General features: G+C 66.7%; 3 protein-coding genes across 7 annotated transcripts; 2 read left to right on the top strand and 1 right to left on the bottom strand.

Annotated features, from left to right (window-relative positions):
- Positions 1-252: 252 nt before the first annotated feature.
- Positions 253-8,313, bottom strand: HMG20B (high mobility group 20B). Of its 4 annotated transcripts, none has more exons than XM_063358143.1 (11): positions 8,194-8,313; positions 6,727-6,983; positions 6,103-6,166; positions 3,925-4,030; positions 3,449-3,652; positions 3,100-3,220; positions 2,951-3,003; positions 2,579-2,654; positions 2,095-2,310; positions 1,590-1,722; positions 253-1,380 (listed from the first exon to the last, which is right to left on the bottom strand). In XM_063358143.1, the coding sequence occupies exons 3-11, from the start codon at positions 6,138-6,140 to the stop codon at positions 1,368-1,370; spliced, it is 960 nt and encodes a 319-aa protein (XP_063214213.1). In that variant the 5' UTR covers positions 6,141-6,166; positions 6,727-6,983; positions 8,194-8,313; the 3' UTR covers positions 253-1,367. The 4 variants fall into 4 exon arrangements, with proteins under 4 accessions (XP_063214213.1, XP_063214217.1, XP_063214215.1 ...); XM_063358147.1 differs by having other exon boundaries at positions 8,202-8,255; XM_063358145.1 differs by lacking the exon at positions 8,194-8,313 and having other exon boundaries at positions 6,727-7,206.
- On the top strand, positions 8,274-20,147 carry MFSD12 (major facilitator superfamily domain containing 12). 2 transcript variants are annotated; one of them, XM_063358141.1, is made up of 10 exons: positions 8,274-8,710; positions 13,950-14,160; positions 15,127-15,250; positions 16,129-16,326; positions 16,563-16,655; positions 16,759-16,851; positions 18,188-18,358; positions 18,616-18,710; positions 19,072-19,202; positions 19,855-20,147. In XM_063358141.1, exons 1-10 carry the CDS (start codon positions 8,419-8,421, stop codon positions 19,947-19,949), a joined length of 1,503 nt encoding a protein of 500 aa, XP_063214211.1. In that variant the 5' UTR covers positions 8,274-8,418; the 3' UTR covers positions 19,950-20,147. The 2 variants fall into 2 exon arrangements, with proteins under 2 accessions (XP_063214211.1, XP_063214212.1); XM_063358142.1 differs by lacking the exon at positions 16,759-16,851.
- Positions 20,148-22,590: 2,443 nt separating this feature from the next.
- LOC134526462 (GRAM domain-containing protein 2A-like) lies at positions 22,591-26,774 on the top strand. The gene is made up of 11 exons (XM_063358358.1): positions 22,591-22,959; positions 23,723-23,853; positions 24,002-24,191; positions 24,294-24,467; positions 24,576-24,674; positions 24,810-24,881; positions 24,995-25,054; positions 25,429-25,492; positions 25,802-25,909; positions 26,022-26,103; positions 26,319-26,774. The coding sequence occupies exons 2-11, from the start codon at positions 23,741-23,743 to the stop codon at positions 26,428-26,430; spliced, it is 1,074 nt and encodes a 357-aa protein (XP_063214428.1). The 5' UTR covers positions 22,591-22,959; positions 23,723-23,740; the 3' UTR covers positions 26,431-26,774.
- The last annotated feature ends 859 nt before the right edge of the window (positions 26,775-27,633 follow it).

Consider the following 27,633-nt stretch of genomic DNA (forward strand, 5'->3'; position numbering starts at 1 on the left):
CCCGCGGCGCAGGTAACCCACCTGGGATCGGGTGAGCTCTGCCACGTAGGAAGGGCCCCGGGCAGGCTGGAGGAGGTGGGAGAGCAGCCCGTACAGAGCCGGCTCCATCGCACCCTCCCCGGCTGGTGCTGGGGGCTGCAGCGATGAGCTCGGGGCCATCACCCTACAACACCCCAAAGCTCCCGGGATTAGGGCCGGGAGCGGCTCTGAAGCTGCCTCTGAGCACAAACACACGGAGCCCGGGCTGGTTGTTTTCTCCCACATTTATTTGCTCCCATCTCCATCCCAAGCCAAGTGGCCGCCGGGAGATGGCAACCAGGAGACTCATCTACAGAGCACGGACCTTGCAGGCGAGAGACGAGCGGTCGCACACCAGCCCCGGGTTAAACCCAGGGCCAGATCACCGTAGTGCTAGTAAGAAAATAAGACACTCTCTAATTACACAGTCTGAGATTAGTGACGGGCAGCCCCGGGGCCGGGCGACCCCAGCACAGCACGGCCGGGACGCGGCTGCCGTCACGGTGGTCCCACGATGCAGGAGGGGCTCGGGCAGGGAGGCAGGAGCCGAAAACCTGTGCACTGCCCCACAGGCTCCCCACCACGGGGAAAAAAAGGGGTCAGTCCTGGCTCCTGCATGATTATTTTTGCCTTCACCACTGCAAAGGGCAGGAGCTGCCCTGCCTGGTCCCAGAGGCGGGTGGGGAAGGAGAGGTGACAGGCAGGGTGACACAGGCAGGGGGCTGAAGGCACCCATCGGGGAGCAGCAAGGGGAAGGGGGAAGATTAAATAAAGCAAGAGGCGAGCAGAAGGAAGCTGCCACCTCACCTGCTGCAGGAGAGGGGACCAAGAGGCTCCCTGGGCTGATCGAGGGGCCGGGAGGCAGCGCTGAGCCCCAGGGGCTCCCAGGGCACCCGGCTGCCTCCCTCCCACCACAGGCCGGTTAACAGCCGCCCCTGGAAGGCGCCGATTCCCTCCAGTAACCCACAGGCACCTCATCCGCCCTCAGACAGCTGGGAGGCTCCGGTGGAGCGAGACGGAGCTGCAGGAGCTGGGGAGCTCACGGGAGAGCAGGGGGGACGCTCACGCCCACCGCTGACCCCCTCGCCCAGCACCGCGGCCGGCCGGCGGCTCTCAGCCCTGTCACCGCTTGGTCCCCGGGAAGGCTCAAGGTCCTCAGAGATGCTGCAGCCACAGGAGCCGGGCGCAGCGGGGCCGGGGAGGGGGGCCCCCAGCTCACTTCTCCAGCCAGGTGCGTGGGGTGGAGGGGGAAGCAGCCGGACCACCAGCAGAGACTGTCCCTTGCATGAGCTCCAAGGGACAGGGCCATGGTCCGGCCGGCCCCGGGCTCCCGGGGGGACTGGTCCTCTTCACAAGTGTTCGCTGAAGAGGGAGGAAAGCAAGGCCGAGTTACAGGGGGTCGGTTTCTCTCTCCCACAACTGCCTGGTGCAGCCCTGAGCCCCTCTCTACCCGCACCGTCCCTGTTTGGCTCCTGTCACCCTCCCTGCCACGGGCTGACCCGCTGGTACCCGTGCTGGCCGGGACACGAGGGTCCTCGTGTGCCGGCTCCAGCCAGCCCTGCCCGGCTCACCTGGCTATCCGGGACAGGATCTCCTTGATGCGCACCACCAGTTTCTCATGTTGCAGGGGGTTGCTCTCGATGGCGCTGTGCAGTTTGGCCATGTAGAAGTCCAGAGTGCTCAGCGTGGGGGTTTCCCCAGTGCCTGCGAGACAGAAGCCCAGTTAGCAGGGCCAGCAAGTCCCCACCCAGCCCTGCCCATCGTGCTGGTGACTGGGGAAGGGACCCTGAAGAATAGGTGCCATCTCCTGCAGCAGGAGAGAGCCGCGTCGACACAAGCCCAGGAACAAAAGGAGTTTGTGGGCACAGCTGTGACCATGGCTCCGGAGGGCAGTTTCCAGCCTGCCCTACCCCGTTACAGGGGGCTGTCACATCCTTGGGCTCCCCGGAGAGTCCCCCAAAGTGCCCTGGCTCCCATCCCATCAGCAGACAAGCGTTTATTAACCCCCCCGGTGCGTCTCTGCACGGCCACCAGGCCCCAGCAGCAGGCTGGTCCCCACGGCTGCCCCGAACTCACCGGGGATGGGGAGGGAGGCGAAGCTGGCGGTGAGGGCCTGCCGCACGGACTGGAGCTGCTGCTGCAAGGCCAGGGTCTGCCTCTCCTCCTGGGCCAGCTCCTGCTCCAGCTTCTCCTTGGCACAGTTCATGCTCTCCGTGTGCTTCTGCAGGATGGCGTTCTGCTCCTCAAACTCCGTGTTCATCTTCCGCAGGCGCCGCAGCTCGGCCTCCCGGGCTGCCGGGAACGGCGCGATGTCAGGGGTGGTCCCTCTGACTCTCTCCCTCATCCCAAACCCAGTCCCTTCCCCAGCCACAACTCTTCAAAGAGGCGCATCAGCGCCACCAGCCCCTCTGTCCAGGTCCAGGGACCTTTCAGAGCCTGGATCTCGCACCCAGCGCCCGCCGTGGTCCTGCCCCGCGGGATGCAGGCTGCTCCTGCAGCACCATCGCCTGCTGCAGCCGTCCCCCGCGCAAGATGCTGCAGCCCTCCCCCAGCCCCTCACCTTTGTTTTGGTCCAAGAACTCCTCCGTGAAGATGGGCACGTCGAAGGTGGAGAAGGTGTCGCTGCACTCGCCGGCCTGGGGGAGAGGAGGGGACGGATCAGGCAGGGTCCCACCGAAGGGGATCCCGTCTCCTTGGGGCTGGACGGACAGGAGGCACAGGGACAGGGGGGTGGCCCTGCCTGGGCAGACAGGGAGGACGGCTGCCCTCTGCCTCCTGCCACTCCGGGCTCTGCTTTGACGGGAAACTGGGGCCTTGAAGCACAGCCCAGGAGTCTCCCTCTGCCCAAACCTGCAGCCAGCGCGGTTCCCACGAGCCGAACCCTGCAGTGCCTCAGTTTCCCCACACACAGGCAGACCTGCCCGGGCCTTACCTTGAGTGGGTGCCCGTTCAGCAGGGTGTTCACTGCCGCAGAGCCCGCATCCTCTGGAAAGGAGGAAGGAGGTTACCCCCAGGAGCCAGCCCAGCATCCCCCCAGAGGCTCTGGCAGCGACGCCGGCAGCCGCTGCTCCCACAACCCACCTTTTTTGATCTTTTTCTCCTGGATCTTCTCTGTGCACATCTTGTAGGCCTCTGACTGCTGGTATTCCCGCAGCTCCTTCATGTACTGCTGTTTCTCTCGCTCCGCTTCGTCCAGGTACCGCTACGGTCACAGAGGGTCCTCAGCCTGGCCCGGCCCCAGGCTCCCCGGGGGGGCTGCTGACCCCTCCCCACTATTCGAGGCCCAGCTCCTGCTCACCAGCCCACCACTAGTGGGATAAGCTCCCTCTGTGGAGCTGCAGCCAGGCAGCGAGCAAAGGGGTTTGGGGCGCAGGGTCCGGAGGGCGCTGCCCAGCCCTGATGGGGGTGGGTCTCTCCTGGGGGCCGGTACCTGCTTCTCCGAAAGCTGCAGCTTGCTCCACTCAGCCCCCAGCATCTTGGTGATCTCTGGGAAGGGCAGGTCAGGATGCTGCGTGCGGATCTGCTCGCGCCGCTCATTCAGAAAACGCACGTAGCCCGTCACAGGGGCTTTGGGGCCGTTGGGAAGGATCTTCTTCCTCTTCTTGCCCTTGGGCCAGCCCCTCTTCTTCACCGGCTGGCACCCAGCGAAGGGAAAGGGACAACCCGTCACGGATCACAGCGCCTGACGCCATCGCGCTGGCAGGACACAGGAGCAGCCTGGACCTGCCTGGGCCTCCTGTCCCTCGAGGGAAGGTCTGGGCCTTTCCTCAGGTCACGGCCGCAGCCACGGGCTCTCCTGGCTGCGCCGGGCTGCTGGAGGGTGAGTGGAGGGACAGCCCCAGGCTGGGCAACACAGACCCTGCTCCCGGGGACTGTGTGGGGAAGGATGCAGGCACCGGAGCTCACCTCCTCCTCGCCGTGTGGCTTCTCACCGCTTGTCCGTGCCGACTCTCCCTTCTCCTGCTTGATGGCCACCAGGAAGTTTCCATGCTGAGCTTTGCCCGTGGCATGTCTGCAGCCAGAGAGTACCCGTCAGAAAGGGCTGGGAAACCACTGGGATCAACGGCAACACATTCCCCAGCAGCACAACCTCACGCTCGCCAGATCCCCCAGCTCCCGCCCACCCAAACAGCCCCAAACTCGCTACCACTCCCAGAGCTCCAGTTCCTCTGTGAGGAGAGGTCACAGGTGAGTGACAGGGCACAAGCAGAGCCCAGCACCGGGTGAGCAGGGCAGTCCTGGGCACACAAAAGCTGCCCCAAGGTCCACTGACAACCCTGGGACCTTTCAGTGGCATTTGGAAGGGGGCTGGGAACCACTGGTGCTGCTCTTGGGGGCAGGTAACAGTGCCGGTCACACTCCTGTGTGCCACCAGGGCTTGGGTGCACACCTCGGTGAGGAGTCCCAAGCAGCACGAACCAGCTGATCCTCCTCTGCAAGGGAGGAGGAGCCGCGGCGGTTTGGATCCTGGCTCCAGGGGCACCGCCTGGAAGCATCACTCACACCCAGCACGAGTGCTGCCAGGGATAAGGAGAACCCTCAAGGCAGAGGATGAAGGCAGGGCGCCGGCGCCGGCTCGACCCGCTCCAGCCACAACCGCTCCATCAGGTTCCTGCTGCCACCAAGATGCACCGAGCCACCTCCGAGACGCACCGAGCGGCTCTAACGCAGGGCTGGCAGCCCCAGCTCCCCCTCTCCAACTCGCTGGGGATCAGCATCATTCAGCAGGGGACGCAGGTCCAGCACCCGGGTTGGCAGAGCCTCCTTGCCCCGGCTGAGCACACACAGCCCCACCGCAGGGACCCTCCCCAGCCCCTTCTCCAGCCAGCTCCATCCCACCGCCTGTCCCGCTCGCACCCTTTGGACCCTGACGCGGCTCCTGCTCCGTCGGAGCGTGTCCACTGGCAAAGCGTGGTCAGATCCCCTCTTGAGGGGAGCCACAAAGGGCTCGAGAGTTGCAGCGAATGGTGCCCACTTGGGTTCCATCCGAGTCACCGGACACCGTAACCAGCCCAGGGCCAAGCACAAGCCCCAACAAAGAAAATGCCGCTGTGTACCAAAAGCCAGACAGATCCCAACCCAGGATGCACCCCAGAGCTTCTCCCGCCCGTTTGTCACATCACATACCTGGTGCGAACCCAAATTCCGCTAGAGACCCCAACATACCACTACCAGGTTATCACCCGTACGAGCCACCTTTGTGATTAATTTGATGGGGGCCCTTTCTGTAAGCCCCCAGGGACGCCCTCTGTAACCGCGCTGCTCCTTAAGGATGGAGCGGGTACCCAGCACAAGATCCATTGGGATCTGAGCCCAACCAGCTGCCCTGCACCCCCACGCTCACACGAGAGCCTACAGGACGGTGTGAGACCACTTCTTCTTCCATCTTCTGGGAGAAAAAACCACCCCCGAGGTTCCTCACAGGAGCAGCCAGCCTTAGGCTTTCTTTATCAGCTCTAACAGAAATATTCCTGGTGATGCCCGTACAGTATCACCGTGCTCAGCCGCCACGGCCGGGAACACACTAACGCCCTGCACCACCAGACACCAGAGCTCTGCCTCCCCCCCACCGTCCAGATTCCTCGCGTGCCTAAGGATGCTTTAAAAAGTAAAGTTATTTCAGGCAAGATTCCTCCTCTTATCTGAACCTCCCTCGGCTGGTTGGCGCTGGCATGCGCCACCCTCCAGCCCGGAGTCGCCGCGGCCCCCGCACCGCGGCCCCCGCGCTCTCGGCCCTCTGCCGGGAGGGCCGGTGGTCGACGCTGGTGTGGGACAGCACGCGGTTCGCCGTGTGCGGGTGTGGACGAAGACCTCGCTGGTCTGAATTTCACGAGATGCTTCTCCAACACCAGGGCTCCCTGCGCTAATCAGCACAGCCCCGTGGAAGCTAACGAAGCAGGTGATAAGGGGAGTGGGAGACGCGGGTCCCCAAAACACGCAGAAGACCCCCAAGGCCCGCACGGCAAGACCGGCCACCCTTTGGCAAGGGACGCAGGGCCGGGGCCTAGTATGGCACAGGGTGACATGGGGCGGCTGGCGGCCACAGGACAGGGGGGCCCGGAGCACGGTGTGGCGGGCACTTACAGCATGGCGGCAGGCGGCTGCTTGGCGCTGTGGGCCATGGGTCCGGGGGCTACTGGGTCAGCGCCTGCGGGACAGGGACAGAGCTGGCACCACACCCTCCGGGGGCTGCGGGGCTCCAAGGGGGGAGCCCGGGGGTGTCCGTCCCCCCCCGACCCCTGTTCCTCCCGCGGGGGTCCCTCCTGTTCCCCTGTCCTCCCCGCCCCCCCGCAAGACCCCCCAAAGCTCTGCCCCATGGGGACACCCCATCCCCCTCCCCAACCCTCCGCCTTTGGCCTCTCCACCCCCACAGGCCTCCCCCCCGCCCCGCGATCCCACCGCTGCCACCCAACAGGCTCCCCCCCACACCCCGCTCTGTCCCCCCCCGGGGTCACCCTCCGCCCCCTAACCTGCCCCCCCGCCCAACCCCTGGGAGCTCCGCCCCGTGAGGACACCCCAGCCCCCCCCCGCCCCCAAACGGCGCCTCCTCCCCAGCCAACCCCCGCCTTTGGCCTCCCCCCCGCCCAGGGGCTCGGCCCCCCCTCGACCCCCCGTCCCGCGGGGTCCCACCGCTACCCCCCGGCGGGGTCCCCACACACCCCCGCGGGACCCCCCACCTCCCCGCTCCCCTCCGCCGCTCTTCCTTACCTGGCCACGCCCCTCTATTATTATGCAAAGTAGGAGCCCGCCTCGGCACTCCCGATTGGCCGCTCGCGCCGAGCCGTGGAGGGAGCCGCCGAGCGCGGATTGGCCGGAAGGGTTCACGTCAGAGGTGAGCGGCGGAGGGAGGGGCGGGGCCGGCCGGCGCGGCGTTTGCGCGCACGTTGAGTTCGGCGCGCGCGGCGCGCCGCCCGCCAATCAGCGATCGGCGTGGGGACGGAGCAGTATTGTCGGGATGGCGGCGCCTTAAAGGGGCAACGACACGGATGGGGCCCACCGTAGCCAACCCACGGCGGGTGCCCCCAGCGCCCACCCCGGCGTCCAGGATGGGGAGCCCCGAGAGGGCCTCGGGGGGGGCCCAGTGGCCCCAGCGTACCCTCGCCGCTCCCAGCGCCCCCAGTCCCAGCGGTATCATCCCATTGCTCCCAGTAACCCCAGTGCCCACCTCGGGGCGGTCCCAGCGACCCCAGTTACCCTCCCCCACCGCTCCCAGCAACCCCAGTACGCCACGGGGTTGGGCTCCCAGTGGTCCCAACGCCCACCCTGTGGGTCCCAATGGCCCTGACACATCCCCCCCGCACTGCTCCCAGCGACCCCAGTGCTGCCCATACTGCTCCCAGTGACCCCAGTGCTGCCCATACTGGTCCCATCGCCCCAGTATGAGATGGTCAGGATGACCCCAGGATGGTCCCCCCATGATGCCAGTAGTCACCGCAGAGTCCCAGTGACCCCAGTACTCCCCTCTCCACTGCTCCCAGCGACTCCATTACTGCCTGTATTGGTCCCAGTCACCCCGGTACCCCCTTACTGCTCCCTAGTACCTACCCAAGCAGGGGGGTCCCCACAACCCCAGTAGCCACCACAGAGTCCCAGTGACCCCCAGGACTCTCCCCGAACTGCTCCCAATGACCCCAGCATGTGCCCAAGTGGAGGGTCCCCATGACCCCAGTAGTCACCCCAGAATCCCAGTGACCCCAGTACACCCCTCAAGAGGGGTTCCAGTGACCCCTGTACTGCTCATGCCGGTTCCAGTCACCCAGTACCTACTCAAGAGGAGGTCCCGGTCACCCCAGTCCCTCCATACTGCCCCCAGTGACCCCAGTTCGCCCCCCCTGCAGTCGGAGTGACCCCAGTACTGCTCCTACCTGTCCCAGTCACCCAATACCTACTGAAGAGGAGGTCCCAGTCACCCCAGTACCCCCATACTGGCCACTGGTGACTCCAGTATGCACCCAAATGGGAGGTCCCCATGGTGCCACACCTCAGCATCCCAGTGACCCCAGTACTCCCTCCACGCTGCTCCCAGTATCCCCAGCATGCGTCCGAGCGGGGGCCCCCCGTGACCCCAGCAGTCACCCCAGCGTCCCTCCCAGCGGCCCCAGTACCCTCACACGCTGTTTCCAGCGCCCACCGCCAGGAGCACCGGCGCTCCGCCCCCCCCCCCCGCGCCCTCACCCCGTTACCCCGACGCTCCTCAGCACCCCCCGGCGCTCGGAGCATCCTCCCCCGGGGGCGGGAGGCGGGGCAGAGCCGGCCAAGGTGGGGGGAGCCCCGGCCGAGGCGGGGGAGCCCCGGAGCGGCGGGGCCGGGCCCCGGCGCAGCCCCGCCCCGTCCCGTCCCGTCCCGTCCGGTGCCGGCGCTGTCGCTGTCGCTGTCGCTGCGGGCCGGCGGCGGCGCGGTATGGCGGAGCCGCTGGCGGGAGCGGGGGCGGCGGCGGCGGCGGGGCTGTCGCTGCCGGGGCGGCTGAGCTTCGCGGCCGGGCACTTTCTGAACGACCTGTGCGCTTCGCTGTGGTTCACCTATCTGCTGCTCTACCTGCACGCCGTGCTGGGCTACGGGCACCGCCTGGCCGGCGCCCTGCTGCTGGCCGGGCAGGCGGCCGACGGGCTCTGCACCCCGCTCCTGGGCTACGAGGCCGACCGCTCCGCCGGCTGCGGCCGCTACGGGCGGAGGAAGTCCTGGCACCTCGCCGGTGGGTGCTGGGGGGGACGCGGGAGGGGAGTGGGCCTGGGGCGAGGGGGGTGTGTGGTTTGTGGGGGTGCTCTGGGGTGGGGGGCAGCGCTGGGGTGTCCTGGGTGGAGATGGGTGGCCCCGGGGGAGGCTTTCTGGGGCGCCGGATCAGCCCGGGATTCCTTTCTGGGGTGCCCCGGGTGTAAAGGGGGAGTGAGGGAGGCTCAGCCCCGGGAGTGACTTTCTGGGATGTCCGGGGTGGAGAGGGATGGCCCCAGGGGAGTCTTTCTGGGGTGCAGGACCAGCCCGGGGTTCCTTTCTGGGGTATGGGCTCAGCTCTGGGGGTGCCTTTCTGGAGTGCTCTGAGTGACGGGGGTCAGCCCCGGCGGCAACTTTCTGGGGTGGCATTCCTTTCTGGGATGCCCTGGATGGGAGGGGACAACCAGGGAGCCTTGCCGGGATGTCCCGAGTGGAGAGGGATGGCCCCAGGGGAGTCTTTCTGGGGTGCAGGATCAGCCCGGGGTTCCTTTCTGGGATATGGGCTCAGCTCTGGGGGTGCCTTTCTGGAGTGCTCTGAGTGATGGGGGTCAGCCCCGGGGGCAGCTTTCTGGGGTGGGGTTCAGCCCTGGGGATGCCCTGGATGGGAGGGGGGAACCGGGGACCCTTGCTGGGGTGCCCTGGGTGGAGATGGGTGGCCCCAGGGGAGCCTTTCTGGGATGCAGTATCAGCCCGGCGTTCCTTTTTGGGGTGTCCTGGGGGAGGAACGGGGCCAAGGGTGCCTTTTTGGGGTACCCTGAGTGAGGGGGGCCAGCCTTGTGGGCGACTTTCTGGGGTGGGGGGTGAGTCCTGGGGATGAGGGGGGAACCAGGGTGCCCTGCATGGAGGGAAGCCTCCCTGAAGATGGGTGGCCCTGAGGGAGCTTTTCCGGGGTGGGGGTCACCCCAAGGAAGCCTTCCTGGAGCCCCCTGCCTGCGACAACCCCCATGGCAGTGAGGTGGGGACTGGCCCCCCCCCCAGATGGAGAGGGACAGCCCCAGGGGTGAGCAGAATTGGGGCCCTGGGGTGGAAGGGAGCAGCCCCCCTGTGGAAGGGGGGCTGCCCTGGGGGGGCTCTCTTGGGTGCCCTGTATGGAGGGTGAAGCCCTAGGTAGGATCAGGGCTGGGACGGCGGTGCCCTGGGCGGGGGGAGATGAGCTCAGGGTGCCCTGTGTGGAGGGGGGCGGACCAGGAGGGGCCTTTCTGGGGTGCCCCATATGGAGGGGCAGCATCCCCCATGGCGGTGAAGGGGTGCCCCATGTGTAGGGGACTGCGGGGTGCTCTGGGATCCCCCAGGCATGGATGGCTGAACCTGGATGGGGAACGGGCACCACGGGGTCTCCGTCCTGCCTCGGCACTGTCCCCCTCCCGGCGGCCTGTGCCGCAGCGGCGGGTGCTGCCTGGGCGCTCACAGCCCGGGGGTCCCCGCTGTCCCTCGGGCCATCCCCGTGCAGTGGCGGGGGGGCTGCAGGGTGTCCCTGCATCCCCCTGTGTGGGGGTGGCATTGAGTTGGGGTGACAACCGTGTGCTCGGCTGCTCTATGCTACAGCAAAAACGAGACCGACAAAAAAATCTGGGCTTTCCCGCGAGCCTGGGGGTTTACCCGGGACTTGCCTGTGGCTGGGCAGCTCTCGGTTGTTCCCATGGGTGGCCACGGGGCCCTTGCCCGCCCTGTGTGCTGCGTTTGCAGGCAGCGCTGCCCGGACGCGGCAGGGGAAGGCAGCGGCGCCTGGTGAGTGAGGAACCCGTGGGGATGCAGAGGAGGCACCATCCCGGCGTGACTTATTACCAGGCGCTCGTCTTGCGTCGTGCCCTGGGGTCAAAAAATGCGAGGAAGTGCAGGGGCTGGTGGGGACTCCTGTGTCGAGGTCCCTGTCTGAGGGGACAGCGTGACCTGGAGAAGGGTCCTCAGTGCCACAACCGGTGCAGGAGCTTGTCCCGTCCCTGCTGACCTGGCGAGGGGGAATGGAGCAGTTAGCGTGAAGAAACGTCAACCAACAGCCAGAGATAAAGACCCTCCATGCTTCCTCCCAGTAACGCCCGAGTGGCAGCTCTCCTGGAGTGGGCCTGGGCGGAGGGAGGACAGTTGTAGCGTGGGTGCTCTTATCTTGATCCCGAATTTATCTCGGCCAACCGATGGCCTGATATGGCGGCTGCTCTCCCTGCTGTTTTGTTTGGCACGCCAGGGAGCTGTTGGGGGTGCGAGGGGCAGCTTCACCCCCAGCTGCACTGTCAGCTAGATCTGCGCCCTAGATTTAGGGAAGTGGCCGTGTGCTTCCCCCCCCCTCCCTGGGCAGGTCTGCTCCAGCTGCATGCCCTGAAGGGGAAGTCCTGAATCACGGCTTGCACAGGGGCTGCCCTGCTCCAGGCAGCTCCGCTCCCTGCGGCGGGGAGCAGAGCTCCCTGCCTGGTGGCGGCTGGAGGCACGGAAGAAGGCTGCGTTTTCCCGGCTGGAGTGTGGGTTCTTCCTGTGTTGACCATGGTGCGACCGAGCGGGGCCAGCAAACCCGTTGGAACCGGCTGTGCCGGTACCGCTCTGGGCTCACTCGGTCACGCTGCGGTGAGATGCTTCGTGTGGGAGCGGGGTGGCTCGTCTGGTGGCAACTCGTGCTCAGATCAGAGGAAACGTTGTGAAACCGCAGTCTCAGGGCGGTGGGGGAGAGATACCACGAGTTGCTATCGGTGGCATCTCCCCACCGCGGCGCTGGGCTGCCAGTGCCGGCGGTCCTGGGTGGCTCACCTCTCAGGCCAGCCTGCTGCTCACCGGCTTTTACTGGGGGGGCATTCCTGCCGCAGTGGGGTGGGCAGAGTGAGCAGCTCTTTGCTGCCGGTCTGAGCCAGTCTGGCAGCACCGTCCCAAATTCCCTGCCCGGGGCGTGTGTCCCGGCAGCCTGACGTTCCCTTGATCCTGCCCCGCAGGGCTGGGAGATGAAAGCCTGGACCTCTGCTGCCTGCCCAGGGGTGCTGCGGGGATGGGCAGGGTGGTCTTGGGGGGCGCCCGCTTGGGAGAGCAAGGGGTCCCCAGGACCCCTCTGACTCACAGTGAAGCCGCATTTGCTTGGGCAGACCCGGGGACACGGCGGGTGTCAGGATGCAGCTCGCAGCCCCGGTCCAGAGGAGCACGGGTCCATGGGGGTGGCCCTGGTGGGGGGCACTGCCTGTCCCTGGGGGCCATAAGGAGGAGGAGGGAGAGACAGGAGTCTACTGGGTGTGTGATGGCGGCGATGGCTCGTGGGTGGGTGTGTGGGAGGATGTGGGGGCTGCATCAGCCTGAGGCCCACAGCTCCTGCCTCAGCTCCCCTGGGGACCCGGGCCAGTCCCTCGCAGCCCTTAGGGGGCTGCCGAGCCCGACACTGGGGAGGGGGCAGAGCCTCCCTGATCCTCCACACAGGGCTCAGTTAAAACCAACAGCCCTGTAACAGGGAACAAAGGAGGTTTGGTCTGGTTTGAACTTTCCCGGACCCTTCCCCTCCAGGTGGCTTGTCTGGGCCAGAGACACCACGATGTGCCCAAGTCACAGAATCATAAACTGGATTAGGTTGTAAGGGACCTTAAAGCCCACCCAGTGGCACCCCCTGCCCTGGGCAGGGACACCTCCCACCAGCCCACGTTGCTCCACGCCCCGGCCAACCTGGCCTTGAACCCCTCCAGGGATGGGGCAGCCACAGCTTCTCTGGGCAACCTGGGCCAGGGGCTCATCCCCCTCACAGCAAACAATTTCTTCCCCAGATCTCATCTCAATCTCCCCTCTTCCAGTTTGAAACCCTTCCCCCTCGTCCCGTGGCTCCCCTCCCTGCTCCAGAGTCCCTCCCCAGCTTTCCTGGAGCCCCTTTAGGGACTGGAAGGGGCTGGAAGGTCTCCGCGGAGCCTTCTCTTCTCCAGGCTGAACCCCCCCAGCTCTCTCAGCCTGTCCTCCCAGCAGAGGGGCTCCAGCCCTCCCAGCATCTCCGGGGCCTCCTCTGGCGCCGCTCCAACAGTCCCCTGTCCTTGGAGAGCTCCCGGGGCACCAGAGCTGGCTGCGAGCCGGTGCAGGGCAGCACCCAGCACCCTGCCGAGGTCCTTGCTCGGGATGGATCTGAGCCGGGCTGGGATTGTCGCTCCCTGCCCTTGGCCCAGGGAGAACTGCTTTGCCCAGGCCCCCCAGCAGCTGGGGTGTCTGTGCCCTGTGGAAGAGACAGGGAGGAGGAATTGCCATCCACAAGTGACAGGAGGAGAAATCGCTCATGAGAAGGAGGATCTTGCAAAGTCCCATGGAGAGGGGACCTTGGGGACCTGGCAAAGTGTCTGCGGGTTCCCCTCAGTTGTAGGAACAGATTCCTGTGGCTCTTTGGCAGCGCCCGGTGGAGCTGGGGACGCGCAGGCCAGGGCACCGGCTGTCTCGTGTTGGCACCTGGGCCTCGGGAGCATCTCAGATTTGCTCCGTAACCTTGTGAGAGGGGAGGGAGAAGTCCGCCTGTCCCTGCCTGCTCCACGCTGGCGTCCCCACGCCAGCGTCCCCGCTGTCACGCTGCAACAGAGGGAGGAGCCTGGCTCTGCTGTCCCTGACTCAGCCGGGACCTTCCCATGGCTCAGAGCCTGGCGTGGGGGGCAGATCTGCTCCTGTCCCCCCGCATCGCACTGGGGGTGTCCCTGGCCATCAGTCTGCAGGTGACTTCTGCAAGCGTGGAGGGAGCGTGGGTCCCTCTGCCAGCCCCACGGGAGATGGGACAAGGGGGCAGATGGGCTGTCCCTGTGCCTGTGGGACAGCCCGGAGCCTTCCTGGCCCTTGGGGTGCCTTATCGCCCTCGGCAGGCGGCAGAGTGGCGTGTGTCCTTGGGGCTGGTTATCTGCAGGCTGGAGATGGGAGAGAAGCCCTTGGTGGCTGTGTGTTGTGGCTGCATTAAGGCCTGTCCTGTGGCGTTTTGAGGGGGACAGAGCAGGTGTGAGATGGACTTTGAGGGGTGAACTTGACTGGGCAAAAGTCTGCTGACAAGTGTCTGTCTCGCTGCTGGGTGCAAGAGTGAAGGGCATCACCCTGTGCAGGACGAGGTGAGGGGTGGGTCTGGAGCTCCATGTGTCTCACCTGGCTGAGGGAAGGGGTCCACCTCCTTCCCCAGCCCTGTGGGGTGGGACCTGTCCTAGCAGAGGGCTGACTGTGTCTGTTCGTCCCTGTCTGAGCTGGCTGGGACCGTTGGGGTCGCAGGGAAACAGGCCATGCAGCCCCTCACCACTCCGCTCTCTTCCCAGGCACCACCTGTGTCCTTGTGTCCTTCCCCTTCATCTTCAACCCCTGCCTGGGTTGCAAGGAGAACACGCCGCAGTGGGCAGCCTTCATCTACTACCTCCCCTTCATCATCATCTTCCAATTCGGCTGGGCAGCCACACAGATCTCCCACCTGTCCCTCATCCCCGAGCTGGTGACCAGTGACCATGAGAAGGTTGAGCTCACAGCTTTCAGGTGAGCACGGCTGGACCTGGGTGTCCCCTGAACCCAGGGGAGCAGCCCTGCCTGCGCCGGGTCCCATCGCTTGTGTGACGAGAGGTCCCTGGGTGCCACAGGTCTTATGTCCCCTGCATGCCATGGCACACTTGAGCCCTCAGTACGGCAGGACCAGGACTGGGCCATGTGGGTGTCCTGCAGGATGTGTTTAAGTGACACTGGTCTTCTGGGTTGGTGGCCCAAACCCTTTGGTACCAGGAGGGAATGTTCTGATGCCAGGGATGTTGGTGACACAGCCTGTGGGGCACTTCCCTGAGCTGGGGGCGCTTCTCCTTTCAGGGCTGGAAGGCGATGCTCACAGGGGAGGAATGGAATCCTCTCCCTGGATGTCCCCGGGAGAGCTGGGCATGGCCCTGTGCGGGCTGTCCCATTGGTAGGGATGGCCCCAAGGCCAGGCTGGGCAGCACGTGCAGCTCCATGCGCGGAGCCCGGCTCAGCGCCGCGTATCTGGCAGGATCAGGCTGCGGGAAGGAGTGTCCGTCAGGTGGAGCAGGGCTTGGTTATCTGCCCTGGTGGGAGGAAATTCCCCTTCCAGCAGGCGAGCAGGGACCATAGCATGGCCGGGCAGGGAGGGTGTGGGGCAGTGCTGGGGCCAAGGGGTCTGGCTCTGGGGGCACCGGGCCGGGCAGCTCGGGGCGTCCTTGGGGTGATGTGACTATGGACAGGCTGACATGGAGGGATCTTAGTTTCCTCCCAGTTGTGCCCCAAGGCTTGGATAGGGCATGCTGGCAGGTGTACCAGTAAGGCTAATGCCTGGCCAGATGCTGCGTGCTCTCGGAGGTGTCACCTGAGCAATGACACAGGGGGGCAAAGCTGGCTGTAGCACGTCTGGCTTGGAGGGCAGCCTTGAGTCAAGGTGTCCTCGCCCACGCCTGGAGCTGTGCTCGTCCCTCTGCACCACCCTGAGGTGCTCTCTCCCCTCAGGTATGCCTTTACCGTCATGGCCAATATCACCGTGTACGGCCTGGCCTGGCTCCTGCTGAACTTCCAGGTGGACCAGCCTGACCGCACAGAGCACCTAGGCATCCAGGATGTCCCTATATTTCGGGTAAGTGGCAGGGCTCAATCCCTGAGGTTCTCTCTTCCCTAGGTGGCATATGAGCCAGCAGTGTGCCCAGGTGGCCAAGGAAGCCAACAGCATCCTGGCCTGTATCAGGAACAGTGTGGCCAGCAGGACTGGGGCAGTGACCATCCCCCTGTACTCGGCACTGGTGAGGCCCCACCTCGAGGGCTGTGTCCAGTTTTGGGCCCCTCACTACGGGAGGGACATTGAGGTGCTGGAGTGAGTCCAGAGACGGGCACCGGAGCTGGTGCGGGGTCTGGAGCACAAGTGCTGTGAGGAGCCGCTGAGGGAGCTGGGGGGGTTCAGCCTGGAGAAGAGGAGGCTGAGGGGAGACCTTCTCGCTCTCTGCAGCTCCCTGAAAGGAGGGGGCAGCCGGGGGGGGTTGGTCTCTTCTCCCAAGGAACAGGCGATGGGACAAGAGGAAACAGCCTCCAGTTGCCCCAGGGGAGGTTTAGGATGGATATTAGGAAAAACTTCTTCACCGAAAGTGTTATCAAGCATTGGACCAGGCTGCCCAGGGCAGTGGTGGAGTCGCCATCCCTGGAGGGATTGAAGAGCCGGGCAGACGTGGGGCTGAGGGACGTGGGTCAGTGGTGGGTTTGGCGGTGTTGGGTTGATGGTTGGACTCGATGGTCTGAAAGGTCCCTTCCAACCCAGATGATTCTGTGACTCTATGGCTCAAGTGGGGAGGCACTAGGGAGTGAAATAGCAGTGCCCTGAAATCTCACCTACCACACTGGGCAGGAGCCACATTCTCCACGGGTTTTTGGGAACCCCTCTTTATCCACTAGACTGCTGGGGGGGTGGATGATGGGCAGGCAAAGGGCAACCCCTGCTATGCTCATCCCCTCTGCCTCACCCAGAACCTGTCCCTCATTGTGGTGGGGCTGGGGGCCGTGTTCTCCCTCATCTTCCACCTGGGCACCAAAGAGAAGCCGTACCCACCGGGCTCGCTGCCCCAGCTGGAGGAGAGCACGCCCCTGCTGCAGAAGGAGACGAAGAGCCCCGCAAGCCCGCTGCTGATCTGGAAAGACTGGCTGCTGGAGCCTGCCTTCTACCAGGTACGGCTGCGGGCAGAGCTCGTGGCGCCTGTGCTGGGCTGCTGCCCTGCCTGGGTGCTGTGGGCACCCTCTGGCAGTGGGATGTGCCCCAGTGCAGGTGCGGATGGAGGGATGGGCTGTACTGGGCACCCACCTACCACCGGTGGGCATCTGTGCCATGACAGTGTTGAGCATGGAAGGTGCCAGCCTTTCCCTACCACCCTGATCGGTGCTGCCCTGTCTCTGTCCCCTCACAGGTCGCGGTGCTCTACATGTCCACCAGGCTCATCGTCAACCTGTCCCAGACCTACATCGCCATGTACCTGACCAACTCGCTGCTGCTACCCAAGGTGGGTGCAGGGCAGGTCCCTGCCTGCGTGTCAAGGTCATGTGGGCAGGGGCCATGTGCCCATGGTCCGGAGCTCATCTTCTCCCTGTCCTCGTCTCTTGCAGAAATACATCGCCACCATCCCCCTGGTGATGTACATCAGTGGCTTCTTGTCCTCCTTCCTCATGAAGCCTGTGAATAAGTGGATAGGTCGAAATGTGAGTCCTGGGGGCCTGGTGAGGTTTGAGTTAGACCCAAGGAGAGGCCCAAGGGCCAAATCCTGACCGCCCAAGTGAGCAGAGCACTCAGCACATCTGAGCCTGGCTGGAGAGCAGGGACTGTTGGAGCAGGTCGAGAGGAGGGCCATGAAGATGATCAGAGGGTTAGAGCACCTCTCCTATGAGGACAGGTTGAGAGAGTTGGGGCTGTTCAGCCTGGAGAAGAGAAGACGAGACTCTGGGGAGACCTTATAGCAGCTTTCCAGTATCTGAAGGGGGCCTATAGGAAAGCTGGAAAGGGACTTTTTACAAGGGCACGTAGTGATAGGACAAGGGGTAATGGCTTCCAACTGGAAGAGGGGAGATTTAGGTGAGATCTGAGGCAGAAATTCTGGGCTGTGAGGGTGGTGAGCCCCTGGCCCAGGTTGCCCAGAGAAGCTGTGGCTGCCCCGTCCCTGGAGGGGTTCAAGGCCAGGTTGGCCGGGGCTTGGAGCAACCTGGGCTGGTGGGAGGTGTCCCTGCCCAGGGAAGGGGGTGGCACTGGGTGGGCTTTAAGGTTCTTTCCCACCCAAACCAGTCTGTGATTCAAGACCAGGCTGGATGAGGCTTTGAGCAGCCTGGTCTAGCGGGAGGTGTCCCTGTCCAGAGCAGGGTTGGGGGGGAACTGGGTTATCTTTAAGGTCCCTTCCAACCCAAACCGTTCTATGATTCTATGACTCCTCATACATCCTCTGCAGATGCCCCCCTGCTGCAGCATCCACTGCTGGGACAGTGCGGGTGGTGGGCAGAGTGAGGGGACGTGCGCCAATCCTGCACACCTCTGAGCCTGGCGAAAGCGATGCTGGCCCAGAGTCAGCCTGTCCTTTGCGGCCCTGCCCGGGCTGGCAGAGCCCCATGGCGCCCATGAGAGGCAGAGGGAGGGTTTGGCTGAGCCACCCTGGGCAGACGTGGGGGTCTGCAGTGCCAGCAGGAGGGGGCTGCCTCTCCAGTGCATCCCCCTCCACACTGCACCAAGCACCGTTCCCCAGTAAGCCCCCACCTCTCCTCCCAGTTGGGTGTCCCCGCGCCCTGCGCAGGCACCCCGCCTGCAGCTCTGCAGGGGGCTCGGCTCTTAGGCTGTGGCCAACGCCGTAAAACGGCCTGGACCACTGCGAGGTGTTTGGGGGCTCCTTGTTTAAAACCAGGTGGGAGAGAGCCAGGGCTGTCCCCCGCGGGTCCTAGGCAGCAACTGGCCCCCGTGCCCTCCCCACTCGCCCCTGCCTTGCTGGGTGTCAGCCAAGCCGGGGTCTGAGCTCTCCCTTCTCCTTCTGCCTGTCCCCATGCTGGCCTGGAGCAGCTGACCTACTTCGTGGGCATCCTGGTGATCTTGGCCTTTGCCTCCTGGGTGACACTGGCCAGGCAGATGGGAGCGGAGATCTACGGGGCGGCCGTGCTGCTTGGCGCTGGCTCCGCCACTATCCTGGTCACCTCCCTCTCCATGACCGCAGACCTCATCGGCACCAACACGGTACGTCTGCTCCTCCTGGCCAAGACCGGGCTGTCACCGCAGGGCTCAGAGCCCGCGGGCTGGGGCGATCACTAGCACGGGATCAGGGGGACGGGGACCCCTGCGAGGGGGCTGCGCTGTGGGGTGCAGGCAGCCCCGTCCCCTGTGCCCGGGCTCTGCTGTAATATGGGCTCTGCCCATGAGAGGGCACAAGGCTCTCGCTGCTGGCGCCCGCTGGCCTCGGCGAGGCGGCCATGAGGTTTCTTCTCCCTTCGCAGCACAGCGGCGCGTTCGTCTATGGCGCCATGAGCTTCACGGACAAGATGGCCAATGGCCTGGCTGTGATGTTGATCCAGAACCTGCACCCATGCCCGTAAGCATCCCTGCGGGGTGGGAATCCTCCTGGTGGCAGCTCCAGCCACATCGCCAGGAGGCTAGGCAGCAAATATCCCTAGTTTGGAGTGAGGAACATGGGTGGAAACCAGCTCTGATGTGTCTTAAATCGTCCTCGAGCCCTCTTCTGGCCCCGGACAAGGGCTGAGTCTCTGGGACACGCGAAAGGGATGGGGATCTCAATGTCCAGGGTGCTGCCCTCTCTCCTTGCCCTGGACCTTTCCCTTGTGTCCCAGTGTGAACCAGTCCTGACACCAGTCAGCAGCCCTAGGGCACTTGGGCAGCACTGGGCCATGCTCTGTCCCTGGCCACCAAGCCACGTCCCTGCCCTCTCCCTGCAGGACCGAGCTCTGCTGCCCTGCCTGCGTCAGCTTCTACCACTGGGTGATGGTGTTGGTCACCGGAGGCGTTGCCGTTGCTGCCATCGCCTCTCTGTGCTGCATCATGGTCTGGCCCATCCGTATCCGCTACCGTGAGTGGGGCTGGGGGCACCAGGGGGGCAAGCAAGTGGTTGGGGGTGCTCGGAGCCCTGTGTCCCATGCCAGCCTGGGCTAAAGCAAAAGTGTCTTTCCAGATGTCCCTGGCTGCGGGGAGGTGGTGGGAGCCCTGTTCCGGCAGGGGGTTCCGTGGCAGGGCTGGCTGTGGGGATGCTGATGGCCCTGCCCATGGGGAGACCCTCATGGCACAGGGCCACCATCCCGCTTCTGCCGGTCCTGGCCCCAGAGGTGGGGGCTGCACCTGCCTGCTGTGCCCTGCAGGAGAACCCGATCCACCCCTGCCATGGCCATGCTGTCTCTGGCACCCTTTTGGTCACCGAGGGATGGGGGGGGGCTGCTCTGTGTGCTGGTAGCCCAATGTGGGGGACAGGGTGCCCCTTGCCAGGTGGGGGACAGATGCACCAGTGCTCAGTGCCCGCTCAGCAGCTGCCTCTGCCCTGCTGGGTGGCTGTGTCTTGCTGTGGGGTGGGGGGAGAGGAGAGACCCCACACACACACTGCCTTGGGGACGCGCTAGGGCCGCTGGTGCCAGTGGCAGGAGAGTCCAGAAAGTCCAGACCAGTGCGTGGTGGGCCACCCCGGCATCTGTGATGGCTCCTGACCCGTCCCTCCCTTCCTGTCCCTGCAGGTGCCCTCTGCGTGGAGGGGCTGAGCGGAGCACAGAGCTCCTACGGCGGGACAGACGGCATGGAGGGAAGGAGCCGCAGCGGCACCATCAACTGAGCAGGGCCCGTGTCCTGGGCCAGCCGGGTGTCTGCACCTGGAGGGACCCCCACGGCAGGGGACGGCGCGGGGAGGAGGCGCCTGGGCCCCGTCTCCCCGTCACCTCGCACTGGACTCGTTGTCCCCCCCATGCTCTGGCTGGGGACACATGAAGGATGTCACCCTGTGCTCGCACAAGTGTAACACTAGAAGGCCCTGGGCCGGCTGGGGGTGGGGGGGGGTGGGTGTCACTCCCAGCATGGGGGGGACACAGAGGCCGGGCCCTTGGTTTTAACCTGCTTTTGTAAGGTCAGTATGTACAAATGGCACTTTTTAAAGGAGGAGAAAAAGGAGAGAAAAAAAGAAAAAAAAAAAAAACAAAACAACAAAGCACCTCTAACCTCGGATAAACGCCCTTGGTGTCTTCCATACCCGGGAGGGACCCCCAGCGCCTTGGGGACCCCCATGGCTGAGGGGGGCAGGAGCAGGGTAGGGGGATTGGGGGGGCGCACAAGGGCTCTCTCGGGGTTTAAGCCGACGTTATTCCCCCTTTCAGCGTTATTCCCCTTTTCTCTATTATTCCCCTTTTTCTCCGTTATTCCCCAGCACCGGGCGGTGGGGGGGTGGGTTATCCTGAGGAAGGAGAGCCGCCTTCAAGATGGCCGCCCTCAACAAGGATGGCGGCTGCGCCCGCAAACAAAATGGCTGGCGCGCAGCAGCGCTGGAGCCTTGTGATTGGTTTCTGTGCGGTTGTTCCCGCCTCCTCAGGTCAGGGCAGCCAATGGGAGCTCTTCTTGCTGTAGCGGGGGGGCCGCAGGGGGGCACCGGGACCCCCATCTCCGGCACCGGGCTGGGGAGAGATGGGCCGGGGCTGAGGGAGGGGGGAGGTTATGGGGGTGTCGGGGGCGGAGGGGGACACACGGCACAGGGCTGGGGGGGTGGGGGGTGTGGGATGAAGCTGGGGGGGGTGCTGGGTCCCTGGGGGGACGAAGATGGGGGGGGGGGCGGGACATGACACAGAGTTGGGTCCCGAGGGGACAGAAATGGGTCCTGGGGGGACAGAGATGGACCCTGGAGGGACAGAGCTGGGGGAATGAAGCTGGGGAGGGGAGGGGGGGGGACAGAAGTGGGTGCTAGGGGGACAGAAGTGGGTCCTGGGGGGACGGAGCTGGGTCCTGGGGGCACAGAGCTGGGGGGGGTGGGGGGGGTGGGGCAGAGCTGAGTCGGGGGGGGACAGGGATGAGTCCTGGGATGGAGCTGGTGGGGGGGAACGGACAGAAATGGGTCCAAGAGGGGCAGAGCTGGGGGGTGGGGGGGGACACAGAGCTGAGTCCTGGCTGGACAAAGATGAGTCCTGGGGGGACACGGAGCTGGGTCCCAAGGGGACAGAAATGTGTCCGGGGGGGGATGGAGATGGACCCTGGAGGGACAGAACTGGGGGAATGAAGGGGGGGGGGGGACAGAAATGGGTCCTGGGAGGACAGAAGTGGGTCCTGGGGGGACGGAGCTGGGTCCCGGCGGCACAGAGCTGGGGGTGGGGGACAGAGCTGAGTCGGGGGGGGACATGGATGAGTCTTGAGGGGGACAGAGCTGGGGGGAGATGGACAGAAATGGGTCCTGGGGGGACACAGCTGGGGGAATGAAGCCGGGGGGGGGGGGGGACATAGAAAAGGGTCCTGGGGGGATGGAGCTGTGTCCTGGGGGCACAGAGCTGGGGTCTGTTGGGGGGACAGAGCTGGCGGGGGGGGGAATGGATAGAAATGGGTCCAGGGGGGACAGAGGTGGGTCCTGGGGGCTGCAGCCCCCCCCCCGCTGCGCTGTCGGCCCGCGCTGGGCCGTAGCCGGGTTTATGGCGGTTCCCCGCAGGCAGCGGGGGCTGCGGGAAAGGCTTTATCAGCCCCGGTCCAGAGAGCATGGGCTGGGCCGGGTGGTGGCCCACTGGCCTTGGCACGTGCCCCCACGCCCCATGGGGAGGGCCAGGGCCTCTCCCCGGCCGGCCACCCGAACCCTCGGCTCTGCTCGGACCCCCCCCCCCAGCCCCGTCTCGCCCCCTCCCCACTGTTTTCAGTGCCCTGCCCAGGGCTCGGCCTCAGGGGGCCACATTCTGCCCCGCGGCAGAGACCCCCGCGGGGGGGCTGGGGGCCAAACCCACCTCGCAGGGCTCCCTGGAGGGGGCTGGGGGTGGGGAGCGGGCACCGGGGTGCTGGGGGGGGTCCCGTAGGATTGGGGGGTGTCAGCTCTGCTTGGGTGGGGGGGGAGTTGCATCTGCAGCTTGTTTTGGGGGTGGCTGACAGCCCCCCCCCCACCCCCCCGAGGGGGTCACAGCGGTGCCTGCAGAGCACACCGTCACCCCCTGGGTGCTCGCTCGGGTGTCCCCAGCGCGGGCAGGGGACACTGCGCAGGCAGCTCTGCCCACGGCGGCCGCACCTGGGGGTAGTTTGTACACCCCCCCACCCCCCCGCCCGCGTGGGGTCCTGCACCACCCTGCGCCAGGGGATGGAGGGGGCCGCAGCCATGGACCCCCCCCGGGGGTGGGCGGCTGCGGGGTGAGGATGCTCCGTGCCCCCTTCCCTCCACGGGGGTCCAGCTGCTGGGGGGCACTTGGGCCGGTGTCACCCGGCTGGCACTTGGCACACCCGAGGGACTCCCTGCGCAATAGCCCCCCCTCAGCCCGCGGGCCCAGTGGGCATGGTGGCGGGGCGGCTTCCCGCAGCCCACCGGGAGCCGGGGTGCGCGGTGTCCCCCGGCAGCGCCGGTGGTGCCCTGTCGCCCCTTTGCAGCCCCCCCAGGTGCCCTGGGCTCGGTGGCACAGACCCGGGCCGGTGTTTGCCCCGACGCCTCCCTGCAAACCTGCTGTGGCTGGTGCCCGCCCCGCCTGCGCGCCCTTCCTCACGGCGGGAGGAGGAGGAGGAGGCGTCTGCGGGACGGGGACGGCTCTGGAAGGAGCGTGAGTGGGAGCGGGACAGGAGTTGGGGGCCGCGGTGTGGTGCAGGCCGACGGGACGGGAGGGCTCGGCTGGGCCCACCACCAGGTACGGCGTCGAGGGGCAAGAGCTGCCCGGCGAGGGGACCCCGCTGCCCGCACGCGGGGCCGGCCACGGAGCCGTCTCCCTCCGGAGCCAGCCCGGCCGTGCACCTTGCTCCCAGCACCGGGAGGGACCCAGGGGCTGGCACCCCATGGCACCCACCTGCGAGTGGGGAGCGGAGCTGGGGCCTGGCACACGCCGTCCCTCCCGCAGGGCTGTGGGACGGGGAGCGGGTGGCTCCGGGTGCCGGTTTGGGGCCCGTGTGGCGGGGGGCCGCGGGGACGGGGTGCGGCCATTCCCGGAGCTGCTTGGCGTGACGGGAATCGCGCCGCTCCCTGCAGGGCAGCGGGCAGGGACTCAGCGCGGCTCCGCTGCCCGCACCCGCCGCCTGCGGGGCTCTCCCTGCTGCTGGGGAAACTGAGGCACGGCGGCAGGCGGGGGTCCGGTGCCTCCGGTCCTCTGCCTCTCCCTGCGGAGCTGCTGCCATGGGGGGCTGTGCACCCCACGGGAGCCCCGAGAGCCGGGGGGGCTGCGGGGGGGCTGCTGAGCAGCCAGACGAGGGGAGCCCCGTTGCCGCCATGGGGTGGGATAAGCGCTTGTGTGACCAGGTGGGCTGTCAGGGACAGAGCCCTGTCCCCATGTCCCACCCCGGGGAGGAACTGGCTGGGGACACCGCGGCGGGAGCTGCTGTGCTGCGGGGCCGGGCAGCGTGGGGACCTTCCCCCCCCCCCCCCAGCCCCCCCGCAACCTGTCCCCTCTCCCCCAGCAGCGCGGGGACGCGTCCGTCATGGCGGGGAAGCTGAGGCGGAGGGGAAGGGGGCTGCTGGAGGAGAAGCGGTGGCAGAGCCTGGAGGAGAGGGGCACCGGGGGCACCCAGGTGGGCCACCCCGTACTCACCAGGTGGGTGCTGCACCTCACCAGGGACACGTCCCCTCCCCTCCCGCCAGCGCGGCCCCACCGTGTCCCCCCGGCCCGGGTGAGAGGGCGCGATAGCCACGCATGTGGCAGCCCCTCGCCTCACCCCCCACCGCCTGCTGCTTCCCACCAGATCCAAAACCTGTGACCCCTCCTTCTGCAAGGGGACCGAGCAGGCGGCGGCCGCGGCGGGGCAGGGACACCCGTCCCCTTCGGTGAGTCTGGGGGCACCGGGACGCAGGAGGGGGGACCCCAGCCCCGTGGCCCTGGTGGGACGCTCTCCATGGGGCGGGTGCCAAGGCGAGGGCCCGTCCGTGGCGGAGGTGAGGATGGAGCAGGGGGCTGCGGGGTGCCCGTGGGGATGGGGTTCTGTCCCCAAGCACCACCCCACGTCAGCCCCACGCCCCGGCACCCCCCTCCCCCAGCTGAGCAAGCGTGCCGCCGGCTACCGCAAAGCCTTCGGGGAGCTCGCCGAGCGGGAAGCGCTGCTGGCCTGCTTCTCCTGCGCCTGGCAGAGAGACGTGCCCTACCACGGCCGCCTCTACATCTCCTCCCGCCACGTCTGCTTCCACTCCAGCCTCCTCCTCAGGGACATCAAGGTGGGCTGGGGACGGGCATGGGGACAGTGGCTGCGGCAGGGACGGGGGGCATGGGCAGCAACCGGGGACACGGTGACGCTGCCTGGCCCCCCCCCCTCCTCGGCACAGGCCGTGGTCCCCGTCTCCTCCATCTCGGCCCTCAAGAAGACCAACACGGCGCTTCTGGTGCCCAACGCGCTCAGCATCCGCACGGCCGAGGGGGAGAAGGTGAGAAAGGCAGGGGGGAACGACGGTGCTGGGGGCGCAGCTCAGCCCAGGGCTCTTCGGGGTTGTCCCGGTCCCCGTGGCCGGGGCCTCTGGGATGTGACCGAGGGCACAAACCCTTTTCCCGCTCCCCGGCAGTTCCTCTTCGTGTCGCTGCGCCAGCGGGAGGCCACGTTCCAGCTCCTGAAGTCAGTCTGCAAACACCTGCAGGTACGCGCTGTGCCAGACGGGGAACCAGGCACCTGGGGGCTTTGTCCCCACCATTGCCGACCGTGGGGGTGGCCGGAACCCCCCAGCACCCTCCTTCATCTCCCCTTGTCCAGGACAACGGCTGGAGGCCCCTGGACTCTCCGAGCACCGAGGAAATCCTTAGGAAGCCTCTGGTAAGGCTGGGAAATGGTGGGCAGGAGGATTTCCCCATGTCCCTGCCCAGGGCAGGGGGTTGGAACTGGATGGTCTTTAAGGTCCCTTCCAACCTAAACCATTCCATGATTTTGGCAGAGGGAGACGCGGCCCCGGGCCCCTGGGCTGGGCTGGGCTCGGATGCGGTGGCAGCAGCCCGCGCTGCGTGGGTGCCAGCCCCCGGGAAGGCTTTTTGGGGAAAAGTAGAGTTGAAAAGCCCCAGCCTGGGGCGGTGGAGGCCCCAGGACCTTCAGCGGCTGGCACGAGTCCCACGGCGTCCCACTGGTGTGTCCCCACGGCCGTGGGACGGGTGCCTTGGGGCTGTGCACCGTGACCAGGGCTTGTCCTCTTTCAGACCTCGAGCCAGTCGGACCTGGAGCAGAGCACCCCGGAGCCCGACAGCCTCCAGGAGCTGCCAGGCGAGTGTGGCCGCCCCGCAGCCCGCGTCCCCCTCCCACGCTCAGAGCCCTGCCTGCGCGGGCGCACGTCCCCTCACCCGCGTCTCTGCCCGCTGACGGCGCTCGGCTGCTCCCCAGCCCCGGCCACGCGGGGTCCAGGAGGGACCGCGTAGCCCTTGGCCACCTAAACGGTGTCTCCCGCAGCACCGGGCAGCGCAGCATCGGCTCCTTGTGGCCCAGTGTGCCCTGCTGGGACGCCAGGACGCCCCCCCTGCCGCCGTCCCTCCCTGGTCCTGGGGCACTCCTCGACTGTCTCCCGGTTGCGCGCAGATGGGCCGAGCCCGACGCCAAGGCAAGCGGAGGAGGAGGATGAAGAGGCGGCGGCGGCTCTGAGCAACGATGAGCGGGTGCCCTTGGCAAAGCCGCACAGCCTCCGGGGTGGGTGAGGGGGGGCCTGGGGAGGGGGACGCTGCTGGGGCAGCAGCACCACCAACCGCGGGGGGAGGGGGGTCTCAGCAGCCCCAGCACTGACACGGCCTCATCCCGGCAGGGGGACCCCACACCGCACTATGGGCCCAGACCACGGCGCAGCTGAGGCCCCTCAACACCGTCATCCTCATCTACCTGCTGCTGTGAGTGCCCGGGACCCGCTCACGCGCCCCCCGGGTCCCCGTCCCCGCTGCGGGCTCTCGTGTGGCACCGCCAGCCCGGGGGTCCCTCGCTGTCCCCCCAGGCACCCGCACTGGTCCCGCTGCTGCCGCCGCATCCCCAGGGCGAGCGCGCGAGAGCCTGCCCCGTCCCCTGTCCCTGCTGCGACCCCCGTGCCTGACGCTGGGCTGTCCCCCAGGATGGTGGCCCTGCTGCTGTCCTCGGGCTACATCGGTCTGCGCATCGTGGAGCTGGAGCAGCAGCTGGCGTCCACGGGGGCTCGGCCAGGCCTCAACCTGTCGCACCAGTGAGTGGCGGGGGCTCCTCTGTCCCCAGTGCAGTGGTGGGGACCCCCCCCCCAGGTACAAGAAGGGGGGTCCCGTCCCCCCCCGCCCAGGTACAAGAAGACGTGAGGCCAGCCAGGACACAGCCATCACCGGGACACCAGGCTCAGCCCCAGCCAAGGGGACAGGCTTGGGGACGCACCTTCCAGCCCCCCAAGTATGCCTGGGGACACCACACAGGCTGTGGGGCTCCATCTTGCTCCCCCCACCCCGAGCAGCAGCAGCAGGATCCCGGGCAGCTCCCGGGGGGGGGGCAAAGAGACGCGCTGGGGGGGTGGGCTGGGTGGCATCAGGTACCCACCACCCACCCGTCCCCAGCCCTCGCCACCAAGGGGGGTGGCAGGCGGGGGGGGGGGCTGGCCCCAGGCGAGGCAGGGACAAAGGGACAGAACTATTTCGTTAATAAAGGTGTGACTCCCCCCCCCCGCCCCGGCCCTTGCCGGGGGCACTCTGGGCTGGGGGGGGGCCGCAGTTGTCCCTTCCCTGAGGACACGTGGCTGCCTTGTTCGTTGGGACACATGGAGGGAGGCGTGAGCTCCCCGACCCCAGGCAGGATTTGGGGGGCTGGGGGGGGGGGGAGGTGCGGGCAGGCCAGATGCCACAGGACCAGCACCAACACCCACCCCCCACCCTGCTCCCCAGGAAGGGGCCAGGGCACCAGCAGGACCAGTGGCTGTTACTGGTGGTGGGGGCGGCTCCGGGCGCTGACGTCGTGGTGGGGGGTGTGTGACAGGAGGAGGGCGCAGGGATATACCCTGAGCTGCCCCCCCAGCGCCTGGGGGCTCTGGCTGCGGGTGACAACTGGGAAGCGGAGGGGAAGGGGGGCAGCCAGCCAGGCCTGCAGCCAGCCAGGCCCCCCAGCTCTGACCAACCCCCCCCCGCCCAGGACGGGGGTCTCCTGCCAGAGGAAGGGTCCCCAGCAGGTGCAGGGGCCAGGTAGGCAGCAGGGACGATGGGGTCCCACCAGGCCACGAGATGCTGGACACAAAGTGGGGGGGGGGGGGAAGCAGCACAGGGGGACCTGTACCCCCACAGCAGCCCTTGAGCTCAGCCCCATCCTGGGCTGGTTGAGGGGCCCTGGGGCTTCCCCCCACCCCCGAGGAGGGGAAACTGAGGCACCAACAGCTCCTTGTCCCCTGTTCTCTCCTCCCAGTTCCCTGGGCCCTCCCT

This window comes from Chroicocephalus ridibundus, chromosome 22 (assembly GCF_963924245.1).
Source record: "Chroicocephalus ridibundus chromosome 22, bChrRid1.1, whole genome shotgun sequence".
NCBI lineage: Eukaryota > Metazoa > Chordata > Aves > Charadriiformes > Laridae > Chroicocephalus > Chroicocephalus ridibundus.

Coding starts and splice junctions, on each gene's coding strand:
- HMG20B (XM_063358143.1), bottom strand. CDS start 6,140: ATGGCCCACAGCGCCAAGCAGCCGCCTGCCGCCATGCT. Junction 3,221..3,448: donor TGCAGCTTTCGGAGAAGCAG/GTACCGGCCCCC, acceptor CTGTGACCGTAG/CGGTACCTGGACGAAGCGGA. Junction 2,655..2,950: donor TGAACGGGCACCCACTCAAG/GTAAGGCCCGGG, acceptor CCTCTCCCCCAG/GCCGGCGAGTGCAGCGACAC.
- LOC134526462 (XM_063358358.1), top strand. CDS start 23,741: ATGGCGGGGAAGCTGAGGCGGAGGGGAAGGGGGCTGCTGGAGGAGAAG. Junction 25,055..25,428: donor AAATCCTTAGGAAGCCTCTG/GTAAGGCTGGGA, acceptor GTCCTCTTTCAG/ACCTCGAGCCAGTCGGACCT. Junction 25,493..25,801: donor CAGCCTCCAGGAGCTGCCAG/GCGAGTGTGGCC, acceptor GGTTGCGCGCAG/ATGGGCCGAGCCCGACGCCA.
- MFSD12 (XM_063358141.1), top strand. CDS start 8,419: ATGGCGGAGCCGCTGGCGGGAGCGGGGGCGGCGGCGGCGGCGGGGCTG. Junction 15,251..16,128: donor AGGATGTCCCTATATTTCGG/GTAAGTGGCAGG, acceptor TGCCTCACCCAG/AACCTGTCCCTCATTGTGGT. Junction 18,711..19,071: donor CAGAACCTGCACCCATGCCC/GTAAGCATCCCT, acceptor CTCTCCCTGCAG/GACCGAGCTCTGCTGCCCTG.